At 41.2% G+C, this 27,232-nt stretch overlaps 1 protein-coding gene across 1 annotated transcript; it reads right to left on the bottom strand.

Annotated features, from left to right (window-relative positions):
* Positions 1-27,232, bottom strand: trub1 (TruB pseudouridine (psi) synthase family member 1). Its single transcript, XM_061708227.1, has 8 exons — positions 27,041-27,232; positions 12,156-12,254; positions 11,486-11,541; positions 11,320-11,401; positions 11,138-11,210; positions 9,185-9,324; positions 9,020-9,076; positions 1-672 (listed from the first exon to the last, which is right to left on the bottom strand). Exons 1-8 carry the CDS (start codon positions 27,195-27,197, stop codon positions 320-322), a joined length of 1,017 nt encoding a protein of 338 aa, XP_061564211.1. The 5' UTR covers positions 27,198-27,232; the 3' UTR covers positions 1-319.

Raw genomic sequence — 27,232 nt, 5'->3', positions numbered from 1 at the left:
ACATTCATTGTTTATGGAGTTGTCCTCACATTCAGCAATTCAACCAACCTTACCCACGTCGTACTTCAGGAAAACAACAGGTTTTACCAATAAATAGTCTTTATTGATTCCATCAACACATCTACAATGCTGCAGAGGGAAACGTTACTGGATCCACTCTCCGGTCCCGGGGTTTCGGGAGTCCCTGCGGTTACCGTGGTTACCGTCCCCAAACACACACCTGTCCACATGTTTAACTCAAAATAAAAGAAATCAAGAATCTTCCAGAATCAGTGAAGTTAAGCGTCGTTACGCTGGTCCACATCAGTCCCGGGTCTGTTTAGCTTTCCCCCGTTTTCTCTTCTGGTTCCTGCTGGTTTCCGTTTGTTCTGCTGGTCTTTGCTGGTTCCTGCTGGTCTCCGTTTGTTCTGCTGGTCTTTGCCGGTCTCTGCTGGTCTCCGTTGGGTTCCTCGGGGCTCTGCTGGTTTTTACCGGTCTCTGCTAGTCTTTTCAGGTCTTTACCAGTCTTTTCCGGTCCCTCCTGGTCCCCGTCCCCCCCCTCGGAGCAGGGGTGCAGTGATTGGACGATGCAGTCCAGCGTCCAGCGGTCCTCCCGCAGGACGTGGTCCTGCAGGGTGAACTGGCCCTGCTTGGTTCTGGTCAGCTCCTTCACGTGAGCGCAGGAGGACAGAGCTGCACGACACACATGGTTCAACTTTAATTCAGAATTAAATGAATGAAAATGACCATTCCGAATTAAACTTAATTCCAAAGTTGCTGACTTTGATCAATATTCATTGAAACATTTTTCTGCAAGTTTGCAAAACAAAAGGTTCTTACATCTAGTTTTAAAGTGTATTTGTAATGACAGGGAAGAACATGAAATAAGTTTATAGCGGTTAATGATCAATAATCAGGATTATTGGCAGTAATCTAAGGAAGAGTATCAGGGCCATGCAGGAGAAAAAAAATATTTTCATTATGCACTTCGAGAAAAAATTCAAAATGTGGAGGAAAAAGAAGTCGAAATTCCGAGAATAAAGTCGAAATTCCGAGAATAAAGTCGAAATTCCGAGAATAAAGTCGAAATTCCGTGAATAAAGTCGGAATTTCGTGAATAAAATCCAAATATCGTGAATAAAGTCGAAAATGAAGTCGAGAATAAAGTCGAAATTCCGAGAATAAAGTCAGAATTCTGTGAATACAGTCGAAAATAAAGTGGAAAAGTTGAGAATAAAGTTGAAATTCCGAGAATAAAGTCGAAATTCCGAGAATAAAGTCGAAATTCCGAGAATAAAGTCAAAATTCCGAGAATAAAGTCGAAATTCCGAGAATAAAGTCGAAATTCCGAGAATAAAGTCGAAATTCCGAGAATAAAGTCGCAATTCTGTGAATAGTCGAAAATAAAGTGGAAAAGTTGAGAATAAAGTCGAAATTCCGAGAATAAAGTCGAAATTCCGAGAATAAAGTCGAAATTCCGAGAATAAAGTCGGAATTCTGTGAATACAGTCGAAAATAAAGTGGAAAAGTTGAGAATAAAGTTGAAATTCCGAGAATAAAGTCGGAATTCTGTGAATACAGTCGAAAATAAAGTGGAAAAGTTGAGAATGAAGTCGAAATCCCGAGAATAAAGTCGGAATTCCGAGAATAAAGTCGAAATTCCGAGAATAAAGTCGAAATTCCGAGAATAAAGTTGAAATTCCGAGAATAAAGTTGAAATTCCGAGAATAAAGTCGAAGTTCCGAGAATAAAGTCGAAATTCTGTGAATACAGTCGAAAATAAAGTGGAAAAGTTGAGAATAAAGTTGAAATTCTGAGAATAAAGTCGGAATTCTGTGAATACAGTCGAAAATAAAGTGGAAAAGTTGAGAATAAAGTCGAAGTTCCGAGAATAAAGTCGAAATTCCGAGAATAAAGTCGAAATTCCGAGAATAAAGTCGAAATTCCGAGAATAAAGTCGAAATTCCGAGAATAAAGTCGAAATTCTGTGAATACAGTCGAAAATAAAGTCGAAATCCCGAGAATGAAGTCGGAATTCCGAGAATAAAGTCGAAATTCCGAGAATAAAGTCGAAATTCCGAGAATAAAGTCGAAATTCCGAGAATAAAGTCGAAATTCCGAGAATAAAGTCGAAATTCCGTGAATAAAGTCGAAATTTCGTGAATAAAATCCAAATATCGAGAATAAAGTCGAAATTCCGAGAATAAAGTCGAAATTCGGAGAATAAAGTCGGAATTCTGTGAATACAGTCGAAAATAAAGTGGAAAGGTTGAGAATAAAGTTGAAATTCCGAGAATAAAGTCGGAATTCTGTGAATACAGTCGAAAATAAAGTGGAAAAGTTGAGAATGAAGTCGAAATCCCGAGAATAAAGTCGAAATTCCGAGAATAAAGTCGAAATTCCGTGAATAAAGTCGAAATTCCGTGAATAAAATCCAAATATCGTGAATAAAGTGGAAAAGTCGAGAATGAAGTCGAGAATAAAGTCGAAATTCCGAGAATAAAGTCGAAATTCCGAGAATAAAGTTGAAATTCCGAGAATAAAGTTGAAATTCCGAGAATAAAGTCGGAATTCTGTGAATACAGTCGAAAATAAAGTCGAAAAGTTGAGAATAAAGTTGAAATTCCGAGAATAAAGTCGGAATTCTGTGAATACAGTCGAAAATAAAGTGGAAAAGTTGAGAATGAAGTCGAAATCCCGAGAATAAAGTCGAAATCCCGAGAATAAAGTCGAAATTCCGAGAATAAAGTCGGAATTCTGTGAATACAGTCGAAAATAAAGTCGAAAAGTTGAGAATAAAGTCGAAATTCCGAGAATAAAGTCGAAATTCCGAGAATAAAGTCGAAAATTTCGAGAATAAAGTTGAAATTCCGAGAATAAAGTCGAAATTCGGAGAATAAAGTCGGAATTCTGTGAATACAGTCGAAAATAAAGTGGAAAAGTTGAGAATAAAGTCGAAATCCAGAGAATAAAGTCGGAATTCTGTGAATACAGTCGAAAATAAAGTGGAAAAGTTGAGAATGAAGTCGAAATTCCGAGAATAAAGTCGAAATTCCAAGAATAAAGTCGAAATTCCGAGAATAAAGTCGAAATTCTGTGAATAAAATCCAAATATCGTGAATAAAGTCGAAAAGTCGAGAATGAAGTCGAGAATAAAGTCGAAATTCCGAGAATAAAGTCAGAATTCTGTGAATACAGTCGAAAATAAAGTGGAAAAGTTGAGAATAAAGTCGAAATTCCAAGAATAAAGTCGAAATTCCGAGAATAAAGTCGGAATTCTGTGAATACAGTCGAAAATAAAGTCGAAAAGTTGAGAATAAAGTCGAAATTCCGAGAATAAAGTCGAAATTCCGAGAATAAAGTCGAAATTCGGAGAATAAAGTCGAAATTCGGAGAATAAAGTCGGAATTCGGAGAATAAAGTCGGAATTCTGTGAATACAGTCGAAATCCCGAGAATAAAGTCGGAATTCTGTGAAAACAGTCGAAATTCCGAGAATAAAGTCGAAATTCCGAGAATAAAGTCGAAATTCCGAGAATAAAGTCGAAATTCCGAGAATAAAGTCGAAATTCGGAGAATAAAGTCGAAATTCTGTGAATACAGTCGAAAATAAAGTGGAAAAGTTGAGAATAAAGTCGAAATTCCGAGAATAAAGTCGGAATTCTGTGAATACAGTCGAAAATAAAGTGGAAAAGTTGAGAATGAAGTCGAAATCCCGAGAATAAAGTCGAAATTCCGAGAATAAAGTCGGAATTCTGTGAATACAGTCGAAAATAAAGTCGAAAAGTTGAGAATAAAGTCGGAATTCTGTGAATACAGTCGAAATTCCGAGAATAAAGTCGAAATTCGGAGAATAAAGTCGGAATTCTGTGAATACAGTCGAAAATAAAGTGGAAAAGTTGAGAATAAAGTCGAAATCCCGAGAATAAAGTCGGAATTCTGTGAATACAGCCGAAAATAAAGTCGAAAAGTTGAGAATAAAGTCGAAATTCCGAGAATAAAGTCGAAATTCCGAGAATAAAGTTGAAATTCCGAGAATAAAGTCGAAATTCGGAGAATAAAGTCGGAATTCTGTGAATACAGTCGAAAATAAAGTGGAAAAGTTGAGAATAAAGTCGAAATTCCGAGAATAAAGTCGAAATTCCAAGAATAAAGTCGAAATTCCGAGAATAAAGTCGAAATTCTGTGAATAAAATCCAAATATCGTGAATAAAGTCGAAAAGTCGAGAATGAAGTCGAGAATAAAGTCGAAATTCCGAGAATAAAGTCAGAATTCTGTGAGTACAGTCGAAAATAAAGTGGAAAAGTTGAGAATAAAGTCGAAATTCCGAGAATAAAGTCGAAATTCCGAGAATAAAGTCGGAATTCTGTGAATACAGTCGAAAATAAAGTCGAAAAGTTGAGAATAAAGTCGAAATTCCGAGAATAAAGTCGAAATTCGGAGAATAAAGTCGAAATTCGGAGAATAAAGTCGGAATTCGGAGAATAAAGTCGGAATTCTGTGAATACAGTCGAAATCCCGAGAATAAAGTCGGAATTCTGTGAAAACAGTCGAAATTCCGAGAATAAAGTCGAAATTCCGAGAATAAAGTCGAAATTCCGAGAATAAAGTCGAAATTCCGAGAATAAAGTCGAAATTCGGAGAATAAAGTCGAAATTCTGTGAATACAGTCGAAAATAAAGTGGAAAAGTTGAGAATAAAGTCGAAATTCCGAGAATAAAGTCGGAATTCTGTGAATACAGTCGAAAATAAAGTGGAAAAGTTGAGAATGAAGTCGAAATCCCGAGAATAAAGTCGAAATTCCGAGAATAAAGTCGGAATTCTGTGAATACAGTCGAAAATAAAGTCGAAAAGTTGAGAATAAAGTCGGAATTCTGTGAATACAGTCGAAATTCCGAGAATAAAGTCGAAATTCGGAGAATAAAGTCGGAATTCTGTGAATACAGTCGAAAATAAAGTGGAAAAGTTGAGAATAAAGTCGAAATCCCGAGAATAAAGTCGGAATTCTGTGAATACAGCCGAAAATAAAGTGGAAAAGTTGAGAATAAAGTCGGAATTCTGTGAATACAGTCGGAATTCTGTGAATACAGTCGAAATTCTGTGAATACAGTCGAAATTCCGAGAATAAAGTCGAAATTCCGAGAATAAAGTCGAAATTCCGAGAATAAAGTCGAAATTCCGAGAATAAAGTCGAAATTCTGTGAATAAAATCCAAATATCGTGAATAAAGTCAAAAAGTCGAGAATGAAGTTGAGAATAAAGTCGAAATTCCGAGAATAAAGTCAGAATTCTGTGAATACAGTCGAAAATAAAGTGGAAAAGTTGAGAATAAAGTCGAAATTCCGAGAATAAAGTCGAAATTCCGAGAATAAAGTCGAAATTCGGAGAATAAAGTCGAAATTCTGTGAATACAGTCGAAAATAAAGTGGAAAAGTTGAGAATAAAGTCGAAATTCCGAGAATAAAGTCGGAATTCTGTGAATACAGTCGAAAATAAAGTCGAAAAGTTGAGAATAAAGTCGGAATTCTGTGAATACAGTCGAAATTCCGAGAATAAAGTCGAAATTCGGAGAATAAAGTCGGAATTCTGTGAATACAGTCGAAAATAAAGTGGAAAAGTTGAGAATAAAGTCGAAATCCCGAGAATAAAGTCGGAATTCTGTGAATACAGTCGAAAATAAAGTGGAAAAGTTGAGAATGAAGTCGAAATCCCGAGAATAAAGTCGGAATTCTGTGAATACAGCCGAAAATAAAGTGGAAAAGTTGAGAATAAAGTCGGAATTCTGTGAATACAGTCGGAATTCTGTGAATACAGTCGAAATTCCGAGAATACAGTCGAAATTCCGAGAATAAAGTCGAAATTCCGAGAATAAAGTCGAAATTCCGAGAATAAAGTCGAAATTCCGAGAATAAAGTCGAAATTCTGTGAATAAAATCCAAATATCGTGAATAAAGTCAAAAAGTCGAGAATGAAGTTGAGAATAAAGTCGAAATTCCGAGAATAAAGTCAGAATTCTGTGAATACAGTCGAAAATAAAGTGGAAAAGTTGAGAATAAAGTCGAAATTCCGAGAATAAAGTCGAAGTTCCGAGAATAAAGTCGAAATTCCGAGAATAAAGTCGAAATTCCGTGAATAAAGTCAAAATTCCGAGAATAAAGTCGGAATTCTGTGAATAGTCGAAAATAAAGTCGAAAAGTTGAGAATAAAGTCGAAATTCCGAGAATAAAGTCGAAATTCCGAGAATAAAGTCGAAAATGAAGTCGAGAATGAAGTCGAAATTCCGAGAATAAAGTCAGAATTCTGTGAATACAGTCGAAAATAAAATGGAAAAGTTGAGAATAAAGTCGAAATTCCGAGAATAAGGTCGAAATTCCGAGAATAAAGTCGAAATTCCGAGAATAAAGTCAGAATTCTGTGAATACAGTCGAAAATAAAGTGGAAAAGTTGAGAATAAAGTCGAAATTCCGAGAATAAAGTCGAAATTCCGAGAATAAAGTCGGAATTCTGTGAATAGTCGAAAATAAAGTCGAAAAATCGAGAATGAAGTCGAAATTCCGAGAATAAAGTCAGAATTCTGTGAATACAGTCGAAAATAAAATGGAAAAGTTGAGAATAAAGTCGAAATTCCGAGAATAAGGTCGAAATTCCGAGAATAAAGTCGAAATTCGGAAAATAAAGTCGGAATTCTGTGAACACAGTCGAAAATAAAGTCGAAGAGTTGAGAATAAAGTTGAAATTCCGAGAATAAAGTCGAAATTCCGAGAATAAAGTCGAAATCCCGAGAATAAAGTCGAAATCCCGAGAATAAAGTCGAAATTCCGAGAATAAAGTCGAAATTCCGAGAATAAAGTCGAAATTCCGAGAATAAAGTCGAAATTCCGAGAATAAAGTCAAAATTCCATGAATAAAGTCGGAATTCTGTGAATACAGTCGAAAATAAAGTGGAAAGGTTGAGAATAAAGTCGAAATTCCGAGAATAAAGTCGAAATTCCGTGAATAAAATCCAAATATCGTGAATAAAGTCAAAAAGTCGAGAATGAAGTCGAGAATAAAGTCGAAATTCCGAGAATAAAGTCGAAATTCCGAGAATAAAGTCGGAATTCTGTGAATAGTCGAAAATAAAGTCGAAATTCCGAGAATAAAGTCAGAATTCTGTGAATACAGTCGAAAATAAAATGGAAAAGTTGAGAATAAAGTCGAAATTCCGAGAATAAGGTCGAAATTCCGAGAATAAAGTCGAAATTCGGAAAATAAAGTCGGAATTCTGTGAACACAGTCGAAAATAAAGTCGAAGAGTTGAGAATAAAGTTGAAATTCCGAGAATAAAGTTGAAATTCCGAGAATAAAGTTGAAATTCCGAGAATAAAGTTGAAATCCCGAGAATAAAGTCGAAATCCCGAGAATAAAGTCGAAATTCCGAGAATAAAGTCGAAATTCCGAGAATAAAGTCGAAATTCCGAGAATAAAGTCGAAATTCCGAGAATAAAGTCGAAATTCCGAGAATAAAGTCGAAATTCCGAGAATAAAGTCAGAATTCTGTGAATACAGTCGAAAATAAAGTGGAAAAGTTGAGAATAAAGTCGAAATTCCGAGAATAAAGTTGAAATTCCGAGAATAAATTCAGAATTCTGTGAATAAGGTCGAAATTCCGAGAATAAAGTCGAAATTCCGAGAATAAAGTCGAAATTCCGAGAATAAAGTCGAAATTCCGAGAATAAAGTCAAAATTCCATGAATAAAGTCGGAATTCTGTGAATACAGTCGAAAATAAAGTGGAAAGGTTGAGAATAAAGTCGAAATTCCGAGAATAAAGTCGAAATTCCGTGAATAAAATCCAAATATCGTGAATAAAGTCAAAAAGTCGAGAATGAAGTCGAGAATAAAGTCGAAATTCCGAGAATAAAGTCAGAATTCTGTGAATACAGTCGAAAATAAAGTGGAAAAGTTTAGAATAAAGTCGAAATTCCGAGAATAAAGTCGAAATTCCGAGAATAAAGTCGGAATTCCGATAATAAAGTCGAAATTCCGAGAATAAAGTCGAAAATGAAGTCGAGAATAAAGTCGAAATTCCGAGAATAAAGTCGAAATTCCGAGAATAAAGTCGGAATTCTGTGAATAGTCGAAAATAAAATGGAAAAGTTGAGAATAAGGTCGAAATTCCGAGAATAAAGTCGAAATTCGGAAAATAAAGTCGGAATTCTGTGAACACAGTCGAAAATAAAGTCGAAAAGTTGAGAATAAAGTCGAAATTCCGAGAATAAAGTCGAAATTCCGAGAATAAAGTCGAAATTCCGAGAATAAAGTCGAAATTCCGAGAATAAAGTCGAAATTCCGAGAATACAGTCGAAAATAAAGTCGAAAAGTTGAGAATAAAGTCGAAATTCCGTGAATAAAATCCAAATATCGTGAATAAAATCCAAATATCGTGAATAAAATCCAAATATCGTGAATAAAGTCGAAAAGTCGAGAATGAAGTCGAAATTCCGAGAATAAAGTCGGAATTCTGTGAATACAGTCGAAAATAAAGTCAAAATTTCGAGAATAAAGTCAAAATTTCGAGAATAAAGTCAAAATTCCATGAATAAAGTCGGAATTCTGTGAATACAGTTGAAAATAGTCGAAATTCCGAGAATAAAGTCGAAATTCCGAGAATAAAGTCGAAATTCCGAGAATAAAGTCGAAATTCCGAGAATAAAGTCGAAATTTCGTGAATAAAGTCGAAATTTCGTGAATAAAGTCGAAATTTCGTGAATAAAGCCAAAATTTCGAGAATAAAGTCGAAATTTCGTGAATAAAGTCGAAATTTCGAGAATAAAGTCGAAATTTCGTGAATAAAGTCGAAATTTTGTGAATAAAGTCGAAATTTCGTGAATAAAGCCAAAATTTCGAGAATAAAGTCGAAATTTCGTGAATAAAGTGGAAAAGTCGTGAATAAAGTCGAAAAGTCGAGAATAAAGTCGAAAATAAAGTCGAAAAGTCGAGAATAAAGTCAAAATTCCGAGAATAAAGTTGACGTTTAGAGAAGAAGAATGTAGCTTCACCTTTCCCCAGGTCGTCCACCAGACTCCGGACGTAGAAGCCTCCGCCACACTCGATGTCTAGGGACAAATGGAATTCTGGGAGTTCATTTGAGAAGAAACTGACAAGGAATTAAACTAAATATTGCAGGGATGAAACCAGAATCTGTCCGGTTCCGGCGGCCTCACCCAGCGTGAAGATCGGGGGCTTGAACTCCTGCAGCTTCAGGCAGTGAACGAAAACCTGCCGCGCTGGTTTGGCCTCAACCTTGTGGCCTTTTTTCAGCAGGACAGACAGACGCTGGCCGTCCTGTTTCAGCGCAGAGTAGCTAAAATAGAATACAATAAACTTTATTGATCCCCAATAACATAAACATAAACACGCTCAACAATTTTTACAAAATATACACGAAAGTAAGGAGTATTAGGGCCAAACTAAGACAAAAAAAAAAAATGGAAATTACGAAAATAAAGTCGCAGAATTACCAGAATAAAGTCATAATGTTGTGAGAATAAAGTCGTAATATATAAATATAACTTCACAAGACATTCCTCATTTTAACACAGGGAGAAGATGCTCTTCCTCTTAGAGTTTTCATAAATTACCACTTTATTCTCGTAATATTACGACTTTATTCTCATAAATTACCACTTTATTCTCCTAATGTGACGACTTTATTCTCGTAATATTACAACTTTATTCTCATAAATGACTACTTTATTCTCCTAATGTGACGACTTTATTCTCGTAATGTTACGACTTTATTCTCCTAATGTGACGACTTTATTCTCCTAATGTGACGACTTTATTCTCCTAATGTGACGACTTTATTCTCGTAATATTACAACTTTATTCTCATAAATGACTACTTTATTCTCCTAATGTGACGACTTTATTCTCGTAATGTTACGACTTTATTCTCCTAATGTGACGACTTTATTCTCCTAATGTGACGACTTTATTCTCGTAATGTGACGACTTTATTCTCGTAATGTGACGACTTTATTCTCGTAATGTGACGACTTTATTCTCGTAATGTGACGACTTTATTCTCGTAATGTGACGACTTTATTCTCGTAATGTTACGACTTTATTCTCGTAATGTGACGACTTTATTCTCGTAATGTGACGACTTTATTCTCGTAATGTGACGACTTTATTCTCGTAATGTGACGACTTTATTCTCGTAATGTGACGACTTTATTCTCGTAATGTGACGACTTTATTCTCGTAATGATACGACTTTATTTTCGCAACATTATGACTTTATTCACGCAATTTTACGACTTTATCATCATTATATGACGACTTTATTCTCGTAATTTCAAAAAAAAATTTTGTCTTAGTTTGGCCCTAATACTCCGTCGTACGAAAGTATGAAAAGGTATAAAAAAGTGTATCCTAAAATAAAAAACCAACCAATAAATAGCTAAGTAATTAAAAAGAGCAATATAAAAAAATGAGCAATGTACAAAAGAAGTACTAAACCCGAAAAGCGAATAATATATACATGTGCAAAGAGACAAAAATACCAGTGATGTATTTAAAGAGAGAAGGTTATTGCACTTTTAAACTGAACTTGTGGAGTGACTTGAACCATTACTAGAAGAGAAAGCAATTTACAAAAATGCTGAGCATAAAATATGTAAATATACATATTTGCTTTCAGAAAAGCAGGTTATTGCACTTGAGTGACTAGAGTTGTTGTTGTGGAGTCTGATGGCTGTCGAGACGAAGGAGCTGCTAAACACACAGACACCCGTTGGTGCCGGTCCGGCTAACGCTGCAGAGGAAACCTCCGGTTTACCAGGGAACCACCATGGAATCATGGCGGTAGTGACCGGTAGAGACCGGTAGTGGGCGGTAGTGACCAGTAGCGGGCGGTAGCGACCGGTAGAGGGCGGTAGCGGGCGGTAGTGACCGGTAGCGGGCGGTAGTGACCAGTAGCGGGCGGTAGCGACCGGTAGAGGGCGGTAGCGGGCGGTAGTGACCAGTAGCGGGCGGTAGCGACTGGTAGTTACTAGTAGTGGGCGGTAGTGACCAGTAGTGGTCGGTAGCAACCGGTAGTGACCGGTCGCAACCGGTAGCGGGCGATAGCGACTGGTAGCGACTGGTAGCAGGCGGTAGCTAGCATCACTCACAGCGGGGGAACCTGCAGGATTTCTCCGGTGAAAGACTTGAGCTTCTCCTCCAGGTCCAGCCGGGTCACGTGTTCTGGGGGGAACCAGACAGAACAGTTAGTTGCGGCTAGGTGCCGCGGCTAAGCACGGCGGCTAGTCTAGGCCCCTAGCCGACCCAGGAGGATCCTGGGAGAACCACCTACCGAAGGCCGTCTCCAGCACGACGGCGCCGGTGGCGTCCAGGGTGTCGGTGGCTTTTCCCAGCTCTGCTACCGCTACGTATTTCTGGAACACGAATGGAGGGAGGGAGGGATGATATATCAAGGATATATGATGGATGATGGACCCGCTTGGTTGGTTCAGACTCACCTTGGATCCAGACAACATGCTGCTCAGCATCTTGGTTCCGTTTCCGATTCCAACAACTGAGGAGGAAACAGAACCAACATTTACTGGACCTGGACCACCGAGGAGGACTCTGGTGGAACCAGTTTTTGCTTCATGTAAACCCGCGGCCGCTGGGGCTGCTGGGAGTTGTAGTTCTCTCACCTAGCAGCCGGGGCTGCTGGGAGTTGTAGTTCTCTCACCTAGCAGCCGGGGCTGCTGGGAGTTGTAGTTCTCTCACCTAGCAGCCGGGGCTGCTGGGAGTTGTAGTTCTCTCACCTAGCAGCCGGGGCTGCTGGGAGTTGTAGTTCTCTCACCTAGCAGCCGGGGCTGCTGGGAGTTGTAGTTCTCTCACCTAGCAGCCGGGGCTGCTGGGAGTTGTAGTTCTCTCACCTAGCAGCCGGGGCTGCTGGGAGTTGTAGTTCTCTCAGCAGCCGGGGCTGCTGGGAGTTGTAGTTCTCTCACCTAGCAGCCGGGGCTGCTGGGAGTTGTAGTTCTCTCACCTAGCCGCCGGGGCTGCTGGGAGTTGTAGTTCTCTCACCTAGCAGCCGGGGCTGCTGGGAGTTGTAGTTCTCTCACCTAGCCGCCGGGGCTGCTGGGAGTTGTAGTTCTCTCACCTAGCAGCCGGGGCTGCTGGGAGTTGTAGTTCTCTCACCTAGCACTCCGCTAGCCGCGCTGTCCAGCGTCCCTCCGTGTCCCATCTTCAGCACCTGCTTCCCTCTCTTCCTCGGGTTGCAGTTCTTGACGCCGGCCTCTGGAACAAGCAGGGAAACACATAAATATCTTTATACACAAACAACAAGGTATCAATCTTTATCAAGATGCTTCAAGGAACAGGTGCATTTGAGACAGACACAATTGGATATCTCTTAAAATTAATAATGTTCCACCTTTTTGAATGAAGCCATATTATTTTCTTCATGGATGATTTGGAATTTTCTGTTTCTGATATTATTAATATCATTTTGTTTAAGATTTTTTTTTATTGTGCACTTCGAGAAAAAAGTCGAAATGTCGAGAATAAAGTCGAAACTTCACCTTTTTCTCAACATTTCGATTTTTTTCTCGACATTTCGACTTTTTTCTCGACATTTCCCGTTTTTTCTCGAAGTGCGTAATGAAAACATAAAAATCTTCCTCCTCTAAACTATTATTTTTCTCCTGCCTGGCCCTAATATACGGAGCCCTGGAGGTGACATGGAAATTATTATTGTTATCTCGTGCGCACGACATATTATCTCACGCCATTCACTTCAACATATACAGCTATTGATGCCAAGCATTTATCTAGTCGTCGAAGTCCGATCTCGGGAAACTGGCTTCACAAACGACGTTTCAAAAGTGGAACTATTTCCAGAGGCGGAGTTGACACAAAGTGTTGACATTGTCACGTGAGCGTGCTAGACCAATCAGAGTGGCCGCTGGTCCAAGATCGCTGCCTACAGTGCTGATTTTATTTGTAGAAATAAGCTTTAAATTGCACTAAAATGACTACAAACAATGTTATATGTAAAATTAATCTGAGTTATAAACCTAAGAGACCTGCTGAAACAGTGATAATGGGAGTCACCGTGATTTGTCCAGCATGATCACATGACCGGGTCGAAGCACTAATTTGGCTAATCGAAAAATAGTTATGATATTAAAACATCAACTGTGATAAGAGTTCCTCGAGAATTTACTTTGATGAACTACCAAATGTTTACTGTAGATAGTGTTTCTTGAAAAAGTGAAAATTAATTAAAAAAGTTAGATTTGCAAAGACTTCTCACATTATAGCGGAGATAAAAAGTCGTGCGCACAAGATAAAAAGTCGTGCGCACGAGACTCCGTACAAAAGCTCTAATTGTGTAGAAAAGATTTCAACCAGTTCATTTTTGGGGGTCATTAATACAGGGTTTTCACCGACGTCACGAAATGGGCGGTACCGCGACCCGGCAGCCATTGCGGAGGCATTATCTGTAGGCAGAGTGGAGGCTCTGGAGGGCGGGAGGTTGAACTACAATAACAAAGCTAACATGTAAAATTTGACCATGTCAAAACCACGGAAAACCTCGGCAAAACGTGGGGAAGATACCCGATACCGGGAAGGACTTGGTCCTCCAGAAAGGGCGAGGTATAAAGATAAATTAAACCTTTTAGGTGGCCATGATCCGTACGAGCTGGAGCAAACAACGTGGACCACGGATGACCCCACTATTCTGCCAACGATTAAATATCCTGACATCGTGAATTACCTAATTTTTTCCCCAAGCCCATACACAGCTGAGGATCTAAAAGCCTACAAAGGTTTGGAAGCTTATAACCAGATGGTGTGCGGATGGGTGAGAGAGCTGATGTATCAACAACTCCATGAACGGTGCATCGTGAAAGCTAAGGTAACGTCGTTAATAGATCAACTTATCTTTTGCATCTAGAATTATATAATCTATAATTACACGTTTTTTTAAACCAGGCTCTGACATTTTTTGGTTCCATTTGTACACTGTCAGGGTTACAGACTTGTAAGGGTCAATTTAGACCCTCCAAAATGAACCCACAGAGTCCTTGCCATCCACTTAGAGAAGCCCTGGTGTAGTGATTCTCTATATTATTATTCCAAGGATATCCAGTTTGATGCAATACTCAACAACCATAACCACTGTCATCTACAGATCACACTAATTATTTTAACACAGTATGAGAGTTAAGGCTTCATTATGTTAAATTGGTTCCATTTGGACACTCAAATCAGTCGACCTCCTCAAACTCAAAGACCCCTGGGGGCTGACCCCACTATGAAATGACAGTGATATAAGCCTACATGGTGTAATTTATTTAAAAAAGTAATTGATGAGTTATATGTTATTCTTGCAAGCTTATATTTGTTTTTCTTGTCTTTTATTCAGGTGCTTCATTCTCAGTCAATAAGAGAAACCCCTCTGGAACCATGGGTCATTGCTGAGAAGTCGGGTCGGATTCTTGGAGCCCACTGTACGTGTGTTGCTGGTCTCGGAGAAGTGTGCACACACGTTGCTGCATTGTTGTTTCTGATTGAAGAAATTATAAACTTGAGGGACTCAAAGACAGTGACCCAGGAAAAGGCATATTGGATGTTGCCTACTGCCTTGTCAAAGGTGGAGTACAAGGAGTGTGAAAATATTGACTTTACTGCAGCTAAGACCTATAAAGTAAAATAGCAGAGAGAAATAGTGGTGGTCATGTACACAAACAAACACAACAAAGTGCTAGTGATCACTCTATCAAAATAAGTAAAACACCAAAGCCAACTAGTCATGAATTGTCGTCATTATTTAGTGCTTTAAGCACAAGTGGAACAAAATCTGCTATTTTGTCACTGATAGAGCCTTATTCAGACAGTTTTATTCCAAAACCCATAGGTGAAAACTTTCCAGTGGTGTTGACTGAATTGCGAAACGAAGGAGCAGTTCACATGGACTACAGTGATGTTTTGTCTATTTGCAATGATATTAATATTTCAGTATCTGAGGAGCAAGCAAGGGCAGTTGAGGTAGCTACAAGGGATCAAGCTTCCTCTAAACTATGGTTTAGATTCCGTGCTGGCCGAATTACAGCATCTAAAATGAAAACTGCATGCTGCACTGATCCAAACAAACCAGCACAGAGCCTCATCAAAAGTGTATGCTATCCTGAGTCATACAAATTCACCTCAAAAGCCATGACCTGGGGATGTGATCACGAGACATTTGCACGTGATATCTTCATAAATGACCATAAGAAACGTCATGAAAATGTGAAAGCGGAAAACACAGGTTTCTTTATAAATCCAAGTGTGCCGTTCTTGGGAGCTTCCCCAGATGGACTTGTGTCTTGTGATTGTTGTGGTTTCAGTGTAATTGAAGTTAAATGTCCTTTCTGTGTCAAAAATGACATGGTAGATTGTGTATCCTACTTGGAGAAAGATGATGATGGAAAACTAAAACTAAATAGAAAGCATCAGTATTTCTACCAGGTGCAAACTCAACTTGGAGTGTGCAAACTGGAATCTGCCTATTTTGTTGTTTGGACAGAGAAAGATTTGCATGTTGAACTAATTACATTTGATGAAGAGTTCTGGGACACGATATGCAAGAAAAGCAAGCGCATTTTTGACACAGCCATTATGCCAGAGTTAGTTGGCAAATACTACACTAGGCTTTCATCTACCATGGCTGGTTCCTCACAACCTGATGTAGCTATATCTGTTTCTTCAGAGCCTTTAGTAGCCTTATCTCTTTCCTCACAACCTGGGGCACATGCCTCTGATGAATCACATGGTTCTGATTGTGCCACAAGTGCCAGTCAGCAAGAACAGACCTACTGCTTCTGTGACCAGGTTGAATTTGGTAAAATGATTTGTTGTGATTATGACAAATGTCAGATTCAATGGTTTCACTATTCATGTGTTAATGTTCAAGTTGCACCTAAAGGTAAATTGTAAGAGCCAATTGTTTAATTTAAGTAATTCATATTTTATTGCATTTAAGTTTTTCCCTTAGTGTATAAAAGTTGCATGTCATCCCATACTGTCTGATACAAGCTGCTAAAATGCGCCCCCTGGTGTATGGGCTTTTCGTTTTTATGCGCAGAAGCATCAGTTAATTAGAGGCTCAGATTATATAATAGTGAAGTGAAGACGCTAGAGCGACACGTGGGATACATTAGTTTGACCGTATTTTGCATTTTAAGTATTTTTGGGTGTTTTTCTGATATCTTCTTTGACTGGAACCCTTTTGTCAGGAAGATAAGCTGTGCTTTGTGCAAGTTCTGCCCTTTGTTTCGTTTGTGGGATTATCCTGTACCACGAGTGATCAGTAAACTCCACTAAAATCATCTACGGCTGTCTCCTGGAGTCTGTGAGTACGTGGTCCAGTTCATGCCTTTGATGTGCAAAGTACAGTGTGCCCGCCCAAAAAAGTACGAGTCAACTCAAACCTGTGTCACACTGGCGAATGTGGCGTCGGATAATGAAGGAGAAATATTCTGGAACCAAACGCCACTACAACTTGTCAAACTAATACCACATGAATGAATGAATGAAAAACGTTAGCCTGCCTGCCTTTTGAGCTATTTACATACCCTGCAGCAAGCCTTGAACTGTTTTATGGAACTTGTGACGGTTTAATTGAAGAATATATTCGATTTTGTGGAAAACTGTCACAAGTATAACGCGACGAGCGTGACGTCACTATGGACGAGGAAAGCATTGCGCAATCCGAGCAACCTGCACTGTTTGAACCTGGCCACAAGAGGGAGCCAAAACCTACCCCAAAGGCTTTAGAAGACAAACTGCACAGGCTCTTGAATGCAAGGAGATATAAGCTCAGGGTATTGACGGCAAAAGAGAAGGAAATGGAAGAAATTATGGAACATGATTGCAATGTGGAGGAAATTGAAGATGTACATTTAATAAACCTACAGCAATTTCGTGATGGTTTCATTGAAGCAAACAAAGCAGTTTTGCCTTTAATTAATGAAGAAGAGAAAGATGCAGACCAAGAACAATGGTTTCAACCAAAATTGGCCTACTTTAATGACTTTATTAAGAGAACAAATGAATGGATGGTGGGAGCCAAACAAAGACGGCTTGATACGGCACTGGAATGTGACAATGACGTGACCTTCATGGACAGTGTCTCGGTGGCGTCCGCATTAAAGCACGAAACAAATAAACATACTGGACGGGGCTCTGTCAGTGGTCTTTCCCGACACAGCAGTGCTTCCCGACACAGCAGTGCTTCCCGACACAGCAGTGCGTCAGCAGCTTCCTCAGCTCGTTTAAAAGAAGAAGCCAACAGAGCAGCACTACTCGCAAAGGCAGCCGCCATACAGAAACAACAAGATTTGGAAATTGAGCAGGCACATTTGAAACAAGAAATGGAGATGCAACAAGCAAGAATGAAGGCTAAAATGGCACAGTTGGAAATAGACACCGCAATTGCAGAGTCTGCTGCAAAAATCAAGGTATATACAGAGTTTGATGCCCCACAGCACAACTTGCCACGACAGGAAAAGCCTGAAGAGGGCGCTGCTTATGCTCCTGTGCCGCTGCAAATAAACACAGGCTCTTTATCACGACATTTGAAGCCTGAACAGGGCGCTGCATATGCTCCTGTGCCGCTGCAAATGAACAAAGGCTCTTTACCACGACATTTGAAGCCTGAACAGGGCGCTGCTTATGCTCCTGTGTCGCCTCAAAGAAGCACACGCTTCTTGTTAGGACAAGCAAAGCCTGAAGATGGTGCTACATTTGCTCCTAGCAACCCACAAAGGCAAAGGGACTCATCGCCACACACCGCTGATGTCAGACGCAAAACAACAAGCACAGTGCCACAGCATACACCCGGCTTTGCTGATGTCAGGTCCGTGAGGCATCAGGATCAGCCACCAAGGCAGCGTAACGCCTATGGTGAACAGCAACAAAACGATGGTATGGGGAACATACTTACAGTGATGCAGAGGCAGAATGACATTACGGAGATGCTTGCGAGGCAGCAACAAACTTCTCACCTTCCTCAAGTGAGTGTTCCAGTGTTCCATGGCGACCCACTTCAGTACAAGTCTTTTATGAGAGCATTTGAACACGCAATTGAGTCAAAGACACAGAACAGTGCTGACAAGCTCTACTACCTAGAACAATACACGGTGGGAGAGCCGAGAGACCTCATCAGGAGCTGTCAGCATATGACACCAGCACGCAGCTTCAAAGAGGCAACGAAACTGCTCACCCAGCATTATGGAAACGAGTTAAAGATCGCCACTGCTTACATGGAGAAGGCTTTCCAGTGGCCTTCAATTAAGTCAGAAGATGGCAAATCATTGCACTCATTCTCACTGTTTCTTGTGTCGTGTCGCAATGCCATGGAAGACGTCGACTATATGGATGAGATGGACAACCCTGCAAACATGAGAGCCATCATTTCAAAGCTCCCATACAAACTACGTGAGAAATGGAGAGGAGCTGCTTTTGACATCCAAGAGAGAGGACAAGGGCGCGCCAAGTTTCCGGACTTGGTCAAATTTATAGAAAGGCAGGCTAAAGTCACCATGGACCCGCTCTTTGGGAATATTGCAGATGCTGGGCCCGCTACGGAAAAAAGAGACCAAAACAAAGCGCCAGCGAAAGGTGTCAAGAATAGGAGTAGCTTTGCCACAAATGTTGTCTCAAGTGAAGAGCGAGCGCAGCCCCCTCCTAAGACAAAGAATGACACTACCCCTTTCAACGTGGCTCTTGTCAAACCCTGCCTATTCTGTGAAAAGAATCATGCTTTGGAAGTCTGTTACTCCTTCCGTGACAAACCACACAAGGATAAAGTTGAGTTTTTGAAAAAATGTGGGCTCTGTTTTGGATGTTTGGGTAAGGGACACCGAAGTTCAGCTTGTAAAAGGAAGGCAAGCTGTCAAGTGTGCTCGGGAAGACACCCCAGTCTGCTACACATCCCAAAGCCAGAACACAGACCCAGTGAAACCACCGACAACGAGGAGACAGAACAAACCACCTCAAGAACTGATGGGTCTGTACATGAAGAAACCAGTGCGTACACTGGGGCCGGTAACGGGGACGGCATCCTCGCTATTGTGCCTGTCCGTGTTAAATCCAAGAAAAGTCCCAAAACAGTGGAGACTTATGCCTTTATGGACCCGGGCAGCACGGGCACGTTTTGCACTGAAGACTTAGCCAGGCAGCTGAACCTCACTGGCAGAAAGACAGAGATTATTCTGCAAACTATGAACCTGAAAGGGAGCATTGAAAGTCACGTGCTCACCGACATGGAAGTGAGCAGCCTAGAGGAAAATAACTTCATAGACCTGCCCAAAGTGTTCACGCAGAAGGAGATACCAGTGAGCATACGGAACATTCCTTTGCAGAGGGATGTAGACAGATGGCCATACTTGAAAGAAGTGAAACTGCCATACATTGACGCCAAGGTGGGACTCATGATCGGGACTAACGCCCACAAGGCAATGGAGCCGTGGAGAGTTATAAACAGTCAGGGCAATGGACCCTACGCTGTCAGGACAGCCCTTGGCTGGGTCATAAACGGGCCGCTCAAAGAACATACGGATGCCAGTACAGAAGGTGATGAACGGCAATGGTTCACTGTTAATCGAACCTCCCTGCAGAGCATAGAGGAGTTAACCATACAACACTACAACCAGGACTTTCCTGAGAGGAACTGCGACGACAAGGTGGAGATGTCTGTGGAGGACCATCAGTTTATGGACAAGATGTCAAGCTCTGTTCACCATGTTGATGGGCACTACTACCTCAACCTACCCGTGAAGAGTCAAAGTCTCACCTTGCCGAACAACCGAAGTGTTGCTGTGCAGCGTGCAGTCAACTTGAAGAGGAAACTCAGCAAGAATCCTGAATTCCACAAGGAATACACAACCTTCATGAACAACATGTTTGATAAAGGTCATGCAGTTCCGGTACGTGATGACGAACGCATTCGTCAGGATGGCAGAATCTGGTATATTCCACACCATGGGGTCTACCACCCGAAGAAGAAGAAGTTGCGAGTTGTGTTCGACTGCGCTGCTTCCTTTCAAGGTACCTCACTGAACGACATACTACTCCAAGGTCCAGACCTAACAAATTCACTTGTAGGAGTGTTGTTGAGATTTCGACATGACAATGTTGCAGTCATGGCTGATGTAGAAGCAATGTACTACCAAGTCAGGGTTCCTGACGAAGACACGGACCTCATGCGCTTTTTGTGGTGGCCTCAAGGATGCATAACAGAAAACCTTGTGGAATACAAGATGGTCGTACACATTTTTGGTGCAAAGTCGTCCCCCAGTTGCGCAACATTTGCACTACAAAGGACAGCCAAGGACAACAGAAGCAACTCATCTGCCGAGACAGTGGACACTGTTCTCAGAAACTTTTACGTGGACGACTGCCTCAAGTCCCTTCCGAGTGAAGAAGAAGCAGTTGTAATGGTTCAAGAGCTCACTGCGCTATGTGCTACAGGAGGGTTTCACTTAACAAAGTGGGCCAGCAACAGCCGTTTTCTGATGTCTTCGATTCCAGAAGAGGAGAGGGCAAAAGGTTTCAAGAACCTAGACTTAAGTCATGATGCATTGCCTGCGGAGAGGGCTCTTGGTGTACAATGGTGCACTGAAGATGACTCATTCAGATTCACCATCAATATTGAAGACAAGCCAATCACAAGACGTGGAGTTCTCTCAGTTGTGAGTTCGATCTTCGACCCACTAGGCTTTCTAGCGCCACTCACCCTACCTGCAAAGATGCTCCTGCAACAAATGTGCAAAGACAAACTAGGATGGGACAAAGACGTTCCCAAAGAACTTGTCGAGAAATGGCTAAAGTGGTTGAGAGACCTTCAGCGGATATCTGACTTCAGTGTGAGGAGATCTTTCAAGCCTACTGGTTTAGGGTCCAACACCACAGCCCAACTACACCATTTTTCTGACGCAAGTGAACATGGGTACGGAACGGTGTCTTACCTGCGGGTTGTTGACGAAGAAGGTCAGTCAAACTGCGCTTTCTTGATGGGAAAGTCTAGGGTGGCACCCCTAAAGCAGACCACTATTCCACGCATGGAACTGACAGCAGCCGTTGTAGCTGTTAGAATGGACAAGATGATGAGAAAAGAACTTCAATTGGAATTATTGGATTCAACATTCTGGACTGACAGTACCACAGTACTAAGGTATCTTGCAAGTGAGTCAAGTCGTTTCAAAACCTTTGTCGCTAACAGAGTGGCTGTCATCAGAGATAACACACGACCAACACAGTGGAGGTACGTCAACTCCTCACTGAATCCAGCTGACTGTGCGTCACGTGGACAAACAGCAGATACCTTCCTGAAGAACCACAGTTGGATCTGTGGACCATCGTTCTTACAGACACCAGAAGAACAGTGGCCTGAACATCCTGATCTTCAGCAGGTACAGCCTGATGACATTGAACTGAGGAAATCAATCACTGTGAACGTGAACCTGACTCACACAGAGGAAAGTCCTGTGAGCAAACTGATTCATCACTACTCCAAGTGGTATCGACTGAAGAAGGCTGTTGCGTGGCTGCTCAAGCTCAAACGGAGTCTTCTGCAGCTCAGCAAAAAGCGACAGGAGCTCAGAAACACCATGGCTCAGACTGTCACCAATGCTGCAAAGCTAAAGGATGCAGTTCAGCAGGGCATGTGCGACTTCAAGAAAGCTCTGAAAAGAAAGTCCCTGACAGTGAAGGACTTAACAGAGGCCGAAAAGGAAATTATCCGCTTCAGTCAACACCAAAAGTTTGGTGAGGAGCTGTCTGCTCTGAATCAAGAAGCCAGTGTCAAAAGGAGTAGTCCAACCTACAAATTGGATCCTGTTCTGCAGGACGGCATGCTCAGAGTCGGAGGCAGGCTCTGCAACTCTGCACTGCCGGAAGAGACTATGCACCCAGTCATTTTGTCTAAGGACATGCCCATTGCTAATCTCATCCTGCAAGACATCCACGAGAGGATTGGGCACTCTGGTCGAAACTATATGCTTTCAGAATTAAGACAAAGATACTGGATTCCCAAAGCGAGCTCAGCAATAAGAAGCCTCCTTAGGAAGTGCGTTGTCTGTAGCAGACATCATGGAAGAGTTGGGGAACAAAAAATGTCCAACTTGCCCCCTGACCGAGTGCTGCCCGACCAGCCGCCCTTCACGAACGTGGGGGTCGATTACTTTGGCCCTCTGGAGGTCAAAAGAGGTCGCAGCATTGTGAAAAGATACGGCGTGCTCTTTACTTGCCTGACTATTAGAGCCGTACATATTGAGGTTGCACACTCCCTGGACACGGACTCGTGCATAAATGCACTGCGAAGGTTTGTGTGCCGAAGAGGACAAGTAAAGATTCTACGATCGGACAACGGCACCAATTTTGTTGGCACCGAGAGAGAGCTCCGTGAGTCCATACAGCAGTGGAACCAATCCAAAATTCAGGACTCGCTTATGCAGAAAGGAATTCAATGGATTTTCAATCCACCCAGTGGCTCTCACCATGGCGGAGTTTGGGAGAGGCAAATCCGCACCGTGAGAAAAGTCCTGCACTCCGTACTGAAGCAGCAGACACCTGACGATGAATGCCTTCAGACAGTGTTATGCGAAGCTGAAGCCATCATTAACAGCAGGCCCATCACTACGTCTTCGGAGGATCCCAGGGATCTGGAACCCCTGACGCCGAATCACTTGTTGCTGATGAAGAAACAGCCATTAATGCCTGTTGGACTGTTCCAGACAGCAGATCTGTACGCTCGCCGACGCTGGAGGCAGACACAGTACATCGCAGATCTGTTCTGGAAGCGGTGGGCCAAGGAGTTTCTGCCCCTTCTTCAAAAACGCCAAAAATGGTCTCAAGTCAAGCGAAACCTTGCTCCTGACGACATCGTCCTGATCGTGGATGACTCTGCGCCCCGTAATTCATGGACCATGGGCAGGGTTCTAAAGGCTATTCCAGACAAACATGGTCTGGTACGTAGAGTCCTGATCAAGACAAAGACCAACACCTTGGAAAGGCCTATCGACAAGCTTTGCCTGCTGTGTGAAGCTGACGTTTAGGAAAGGCCAAGACAAGAAAAGGACATTATTGAACTGTATTGTTGTTTATTTGGCTCTTGATATTTTCTTTGTAGTTTGTAATTGATATGCTTCCTGCCTAGTCAATTAGGGGCCGGTAATGTAAGAGCCAATTGTTTAATTTAAGTAATTCATATTTTATTGCATTTAAGTTTTTCCCTTAGTGTATAAAAGTTGCATGTCATCCCATACTGTCTGATACAAGCTGCTAAAATGCGCCCCCTGGTGTATGGGCTTTTCGTTTTTATGCGCAGAAGCATCAGTTAATTAGAGGCTCAGATTATATAATAGTGAAGTGAAGACGCTAGAGCGACACGTGGGATACATTAGTTTGACCGTATTTTGCATTTTAAGTATTTTTGGGTGTTTTTCTGATATCTTCTTTGACTGGAACCCTTTTGTCAGGAAGATAAGCTGTGCTTTGTGCAAGTTCTGCCCTTTGTTTCGTTTGTGGGATTATCCTGTACCACGAGTGATCAGTAAACTCCACTAAAATCATCTACGGCTGTCTCCTGGAGTCTGTGAGTACGTGGTCCAGTTCATGCCTTTGATGTGCAAAGTACAGTGTGCCCGCCCAAAAAAGTACGAGTCAACTCAAACCTGTGTCACACTGGCGAATGTGGCGTCGGATAATGAAGGAGAAATATTCTGGAACCAAACGCCACTACATAAATGGTATTGTCTTAACTGCCGTAAGTTACCTCAGTTTTTGTCAAAAAGGGCCAGGGCAAGTAAAAAAACGTAGAAAATGAAAGGTAAAAAAAAAAACAGTAGGCCACTGTTGTGTAGTTAAGCACTGCATGCATTTTGTTGTTATACTGGTGTGTTATACTGGTGTGTTTTGGTATTTAAACATAATGTACCTTTGAGAAAATTCTATTTATTTTGTACTTTATTCAAAATTTAAGTGCCATTGGTATGCTTTTGTGACAAATAAAGCTGTCAAACTCAGGTTATATACAGGTGTGTAGTTATTCAAGTGTTGTGATGATGATTCACGGTTTCAAGTAATGTCTTCTCATAATTCTATGCTGTTGTATCACACAAAACAAACCAATCTTTGGGCCGTAAAAGGTCTTTATCAATAAATCATTATTGATACATCTATGCAGATGTTAACATTTTTAACACAGTATTTTTTTTTAACTTTTTTAAAAAGCTACCAAAATAAGAGTCAGAGAGAACGAAGGCCTCAAATGGTCAACGAATACTAAGGAATGCCTCATACGGCTATAAGAAATATGAATTACTGAGCGAATGGCTCATACAGCTATAAGAAATAAGTCAGTAAAGGACCCACGAATCACTGTAGAGCACTTGTTTTTTATTCTTTTCCATTCAGAATAAGACAAGTGTGTGTGTAATATATATATATAAAAAATAAAAAAATAAAAACATCTGCTACTTAGTCAAAATCAACAATTGTTGGGCAAAGGTTCACCAGAGCACAACACACAAGTGCAATCTTGTCTATGGTACAATACCCATCACTGTCCTTGCACATCAAAAAATCAATTGGCAATGTCCCACCCAAAATACTATATTTTTGGCGCACACTACCAATGACACGCTCAACATGGATTCTAACATTAGCAATCTTCCTTGTGGTCTCAAGGTCAACCGGTGCCAGCTGTGTTTTCCCACGTGTAAATGCTGGTATTTTCAATTGCGCCATCCTGCATCCTAATGTAGACTGAATATTAAAACCACGGTCAGCAAGGACTAAGTCACCAGGAATAATTTTTGTCAAAAAGCCACAGTTTTCAGTAATGTATTTATCACTCACTCTTCCTCCCCATGCCTTTGAAATGTATGAGACTGTGCCTTGTGGTGTTATACCAATTAGAAACTTGACTGTGTTGTGATGCTTATAGGAAGACCATGTCATTGCTCTGGCTATAAGGTTAGATGGTCGGTCAATGAAAATCTCAAAGCAGTCAATAATAACAACACATTTCTTCCCAAAGTGTTTCCTGAATTGCATTGGCATTGTTTTTTGTAACTCTTCTCTTTCTGGCCATATAATGAGTGGTTTCAAACGAATAAACATAACATCTGTTACATCAGTGACTACCCTAGAAGCAGTGGAAAGTGACACGTTAAACAGATATGACAGGAAGGTTGTAGACACATTAAGTCTTAGCCGCATTAATGTCAGCATCAGCTGCTTGAATGGATCGAGGGCTTTCTTAACAGGGAGGTGGGGACAAAGGTAGGTGTACAGTACAAACAATAACTGCCATGTTGGAAGGCCAGTGAAGAACAATACCTTTTCATCTTTATCTTTAAATGAATTTTGGTCATAATAAGTAGACAAGCGTGCCACATCAGAACGCAACTCCATGTTCTCTGTTCTTAAAACTTGTAGTTCTCTGTTCATTGACTCGATAAATTCACTGGTCAGGTCAGTCTGAGTCCCTACACTGCACACACCATCAGCATCATAAGCATCATCAGCATCATCAACATCATTATCATCATCATTATCATTATCAGCAGCAGCAGCAGCATCAATTCTCTGGGTTCTATTCAGACGACGACGGTGGCGTGATGTTCCAGACTCTTTAGGTGGCTGAAGTTCTTGTCCTGTCATGGCAATCGATGGGACCCAATCTGGATCATCTTTATAGTACAGGCCTGCACGTTTACCTGCATGTGATGATGAGAAATAAATTTAAAATTGAATACTAAATGTGTTGATATGATACTGTGAAGCCCCACAATTAGAGGTGCAAGAACAACCCCAAAAAAATAAAACAGATTTTAAAAAGGCTTTCAAGCCAAGCCAAATGGGTAATCATAAGTGTGATATTTCACCACTAATTGTAAAAAAACAACAACAACAACAACATTATTGCAGTTTGGCTTTGTAGGGCAGTGGTTCTCAAAGTGGATTCCAGGGACTCTGAATTCCTTTAGGTGGGTCTAAATTGGCCCATACTAGTCTTTAACTGAACTCTAACACTGTACAACTGGGACCAAATGGACCCCCATTTGTACACTGGCAGAGTAGGGTGCTAGAAATTTAGTTTGAGAAACTCTGTTGTAAGGCTATGAAATGAATAAATCATGGCGAGCAATAACGCTAAATATACAGTAGATTATTATATTATTATATTTATTTTTCACTTACCTGACAAGAAATGTGAAGAACAAACACGAATGTTGTCAAGATTCTTGCCCGTGAAGTTCTGTTTCAGTGCAGCCAGCCACAGACGTCTCCTTTCTTCAGATAAGTTTCGGCAAGTATCTCCCTGATTTGTGATAACTTTTGGAAGTCTGTAAAACTCCAGGTGTTTTTCTCGGTCAGACCGATTTGTACAACCGTACACACGGCAATAATTGACCATTTTCCACGCGGTGGAATGTGATTACGCGTTGTGATTACGGTTTATGACGCTCTGGCTTTGTTTTGGTCTGGGGGGTTGGCGGGTATATCTCCGTAATGGCGACTTCCGTTTGGTGACGTCACGTGAAAGCCCTCTATAAAAACATGTCGGCACTTTACAGCTGCGCGCTACCGGTTTCGACTTTTTTCTCCACATTTCCACTTTTTTCTCCAGTTTTTTCCTCGCCATCTGGACTTTTTTCTCGACTTTTTGACTTTTTTCTCGAAATTGTACTTCAACATTATTCTCGACATTTCAACTTTTTTCTCGAAATTTCGACTTATTTCTCGAAGTCCATAATGAAAAAAAAAAAGAATCTCCCTCCTCTAAAATATTTGTATTTTTCTCTTCCGTACAAAAGCTCTTATTGTGTAGAAAAGATTTCAACCAGTTCATTTTTAGGGTCCATTAATAAAATCACTACAGCTTGCAGGGGGACCACGTGACGCGGGTCAACCACGTGACCGGGTCCTACCACGTGACGCGGGTCAACCACGTGACCAGTCCTACCACGTGACCGGGTCCTACCACGTGACGCAGGCCACCACCACCACCACGTGACCAGTCCTACCTTTCAGCAGCGCCTCCTTCAGCTCGTTCAGCACTTCGGCGGAAGTCGGACCGGGTTTCTTGTAAACGGCGAACAGGCCGTGCAGCGCCTGCAGGCGGGCCAGAGAGCTGCTCAAGGGCCCGGTCAGGGAACCCGCACCCGCACCCACGCCGGCCATGTCTCCTCACGCTTCCTCACGCTTCCTCTTCCTCG

Source organism: Cololabis saira, chromosome 19 (genome assembly GCF_033807715.1).
Source record: "Cololabis saira isolate AMF1-May2022 chromosome 19, fColSai1.1, whole genome shotgun sequence".
Classification (NCBI taxonomy): Eukaryota; Metazoa; Chordata; class Actinopteri; order Beloniformes; family Belonidae; genus Cololabis; species Cololabis saira.
This window is presented reverse-complemented; position numbering and strand designations above follow the sequence as displayed.

Coding starts and splice junctions, on each gene's coding strand:
- trub1 (XM_061708227.1), bottom strand. CDS start 27,197: ATGGCCGGCGTGGGTGCGGGTGCGGGTTCCCTGACCGGGCCCTTGAGC. Junction 11,542..12,155: donor CGCGGCTAGCGGAGTGCTAG/GTGAGAGAACTA, acceptor TTTCCTCCTCAG/TTGTTGGAATCGGAAACGGA. Junction 9,325..11,137: donor ATCCTGCAGGTTCCCCCGCT/GTGAGTGATGCT, acceptor ATTCTATTTTAG/CTACTCTGCGCTGAAACAGG.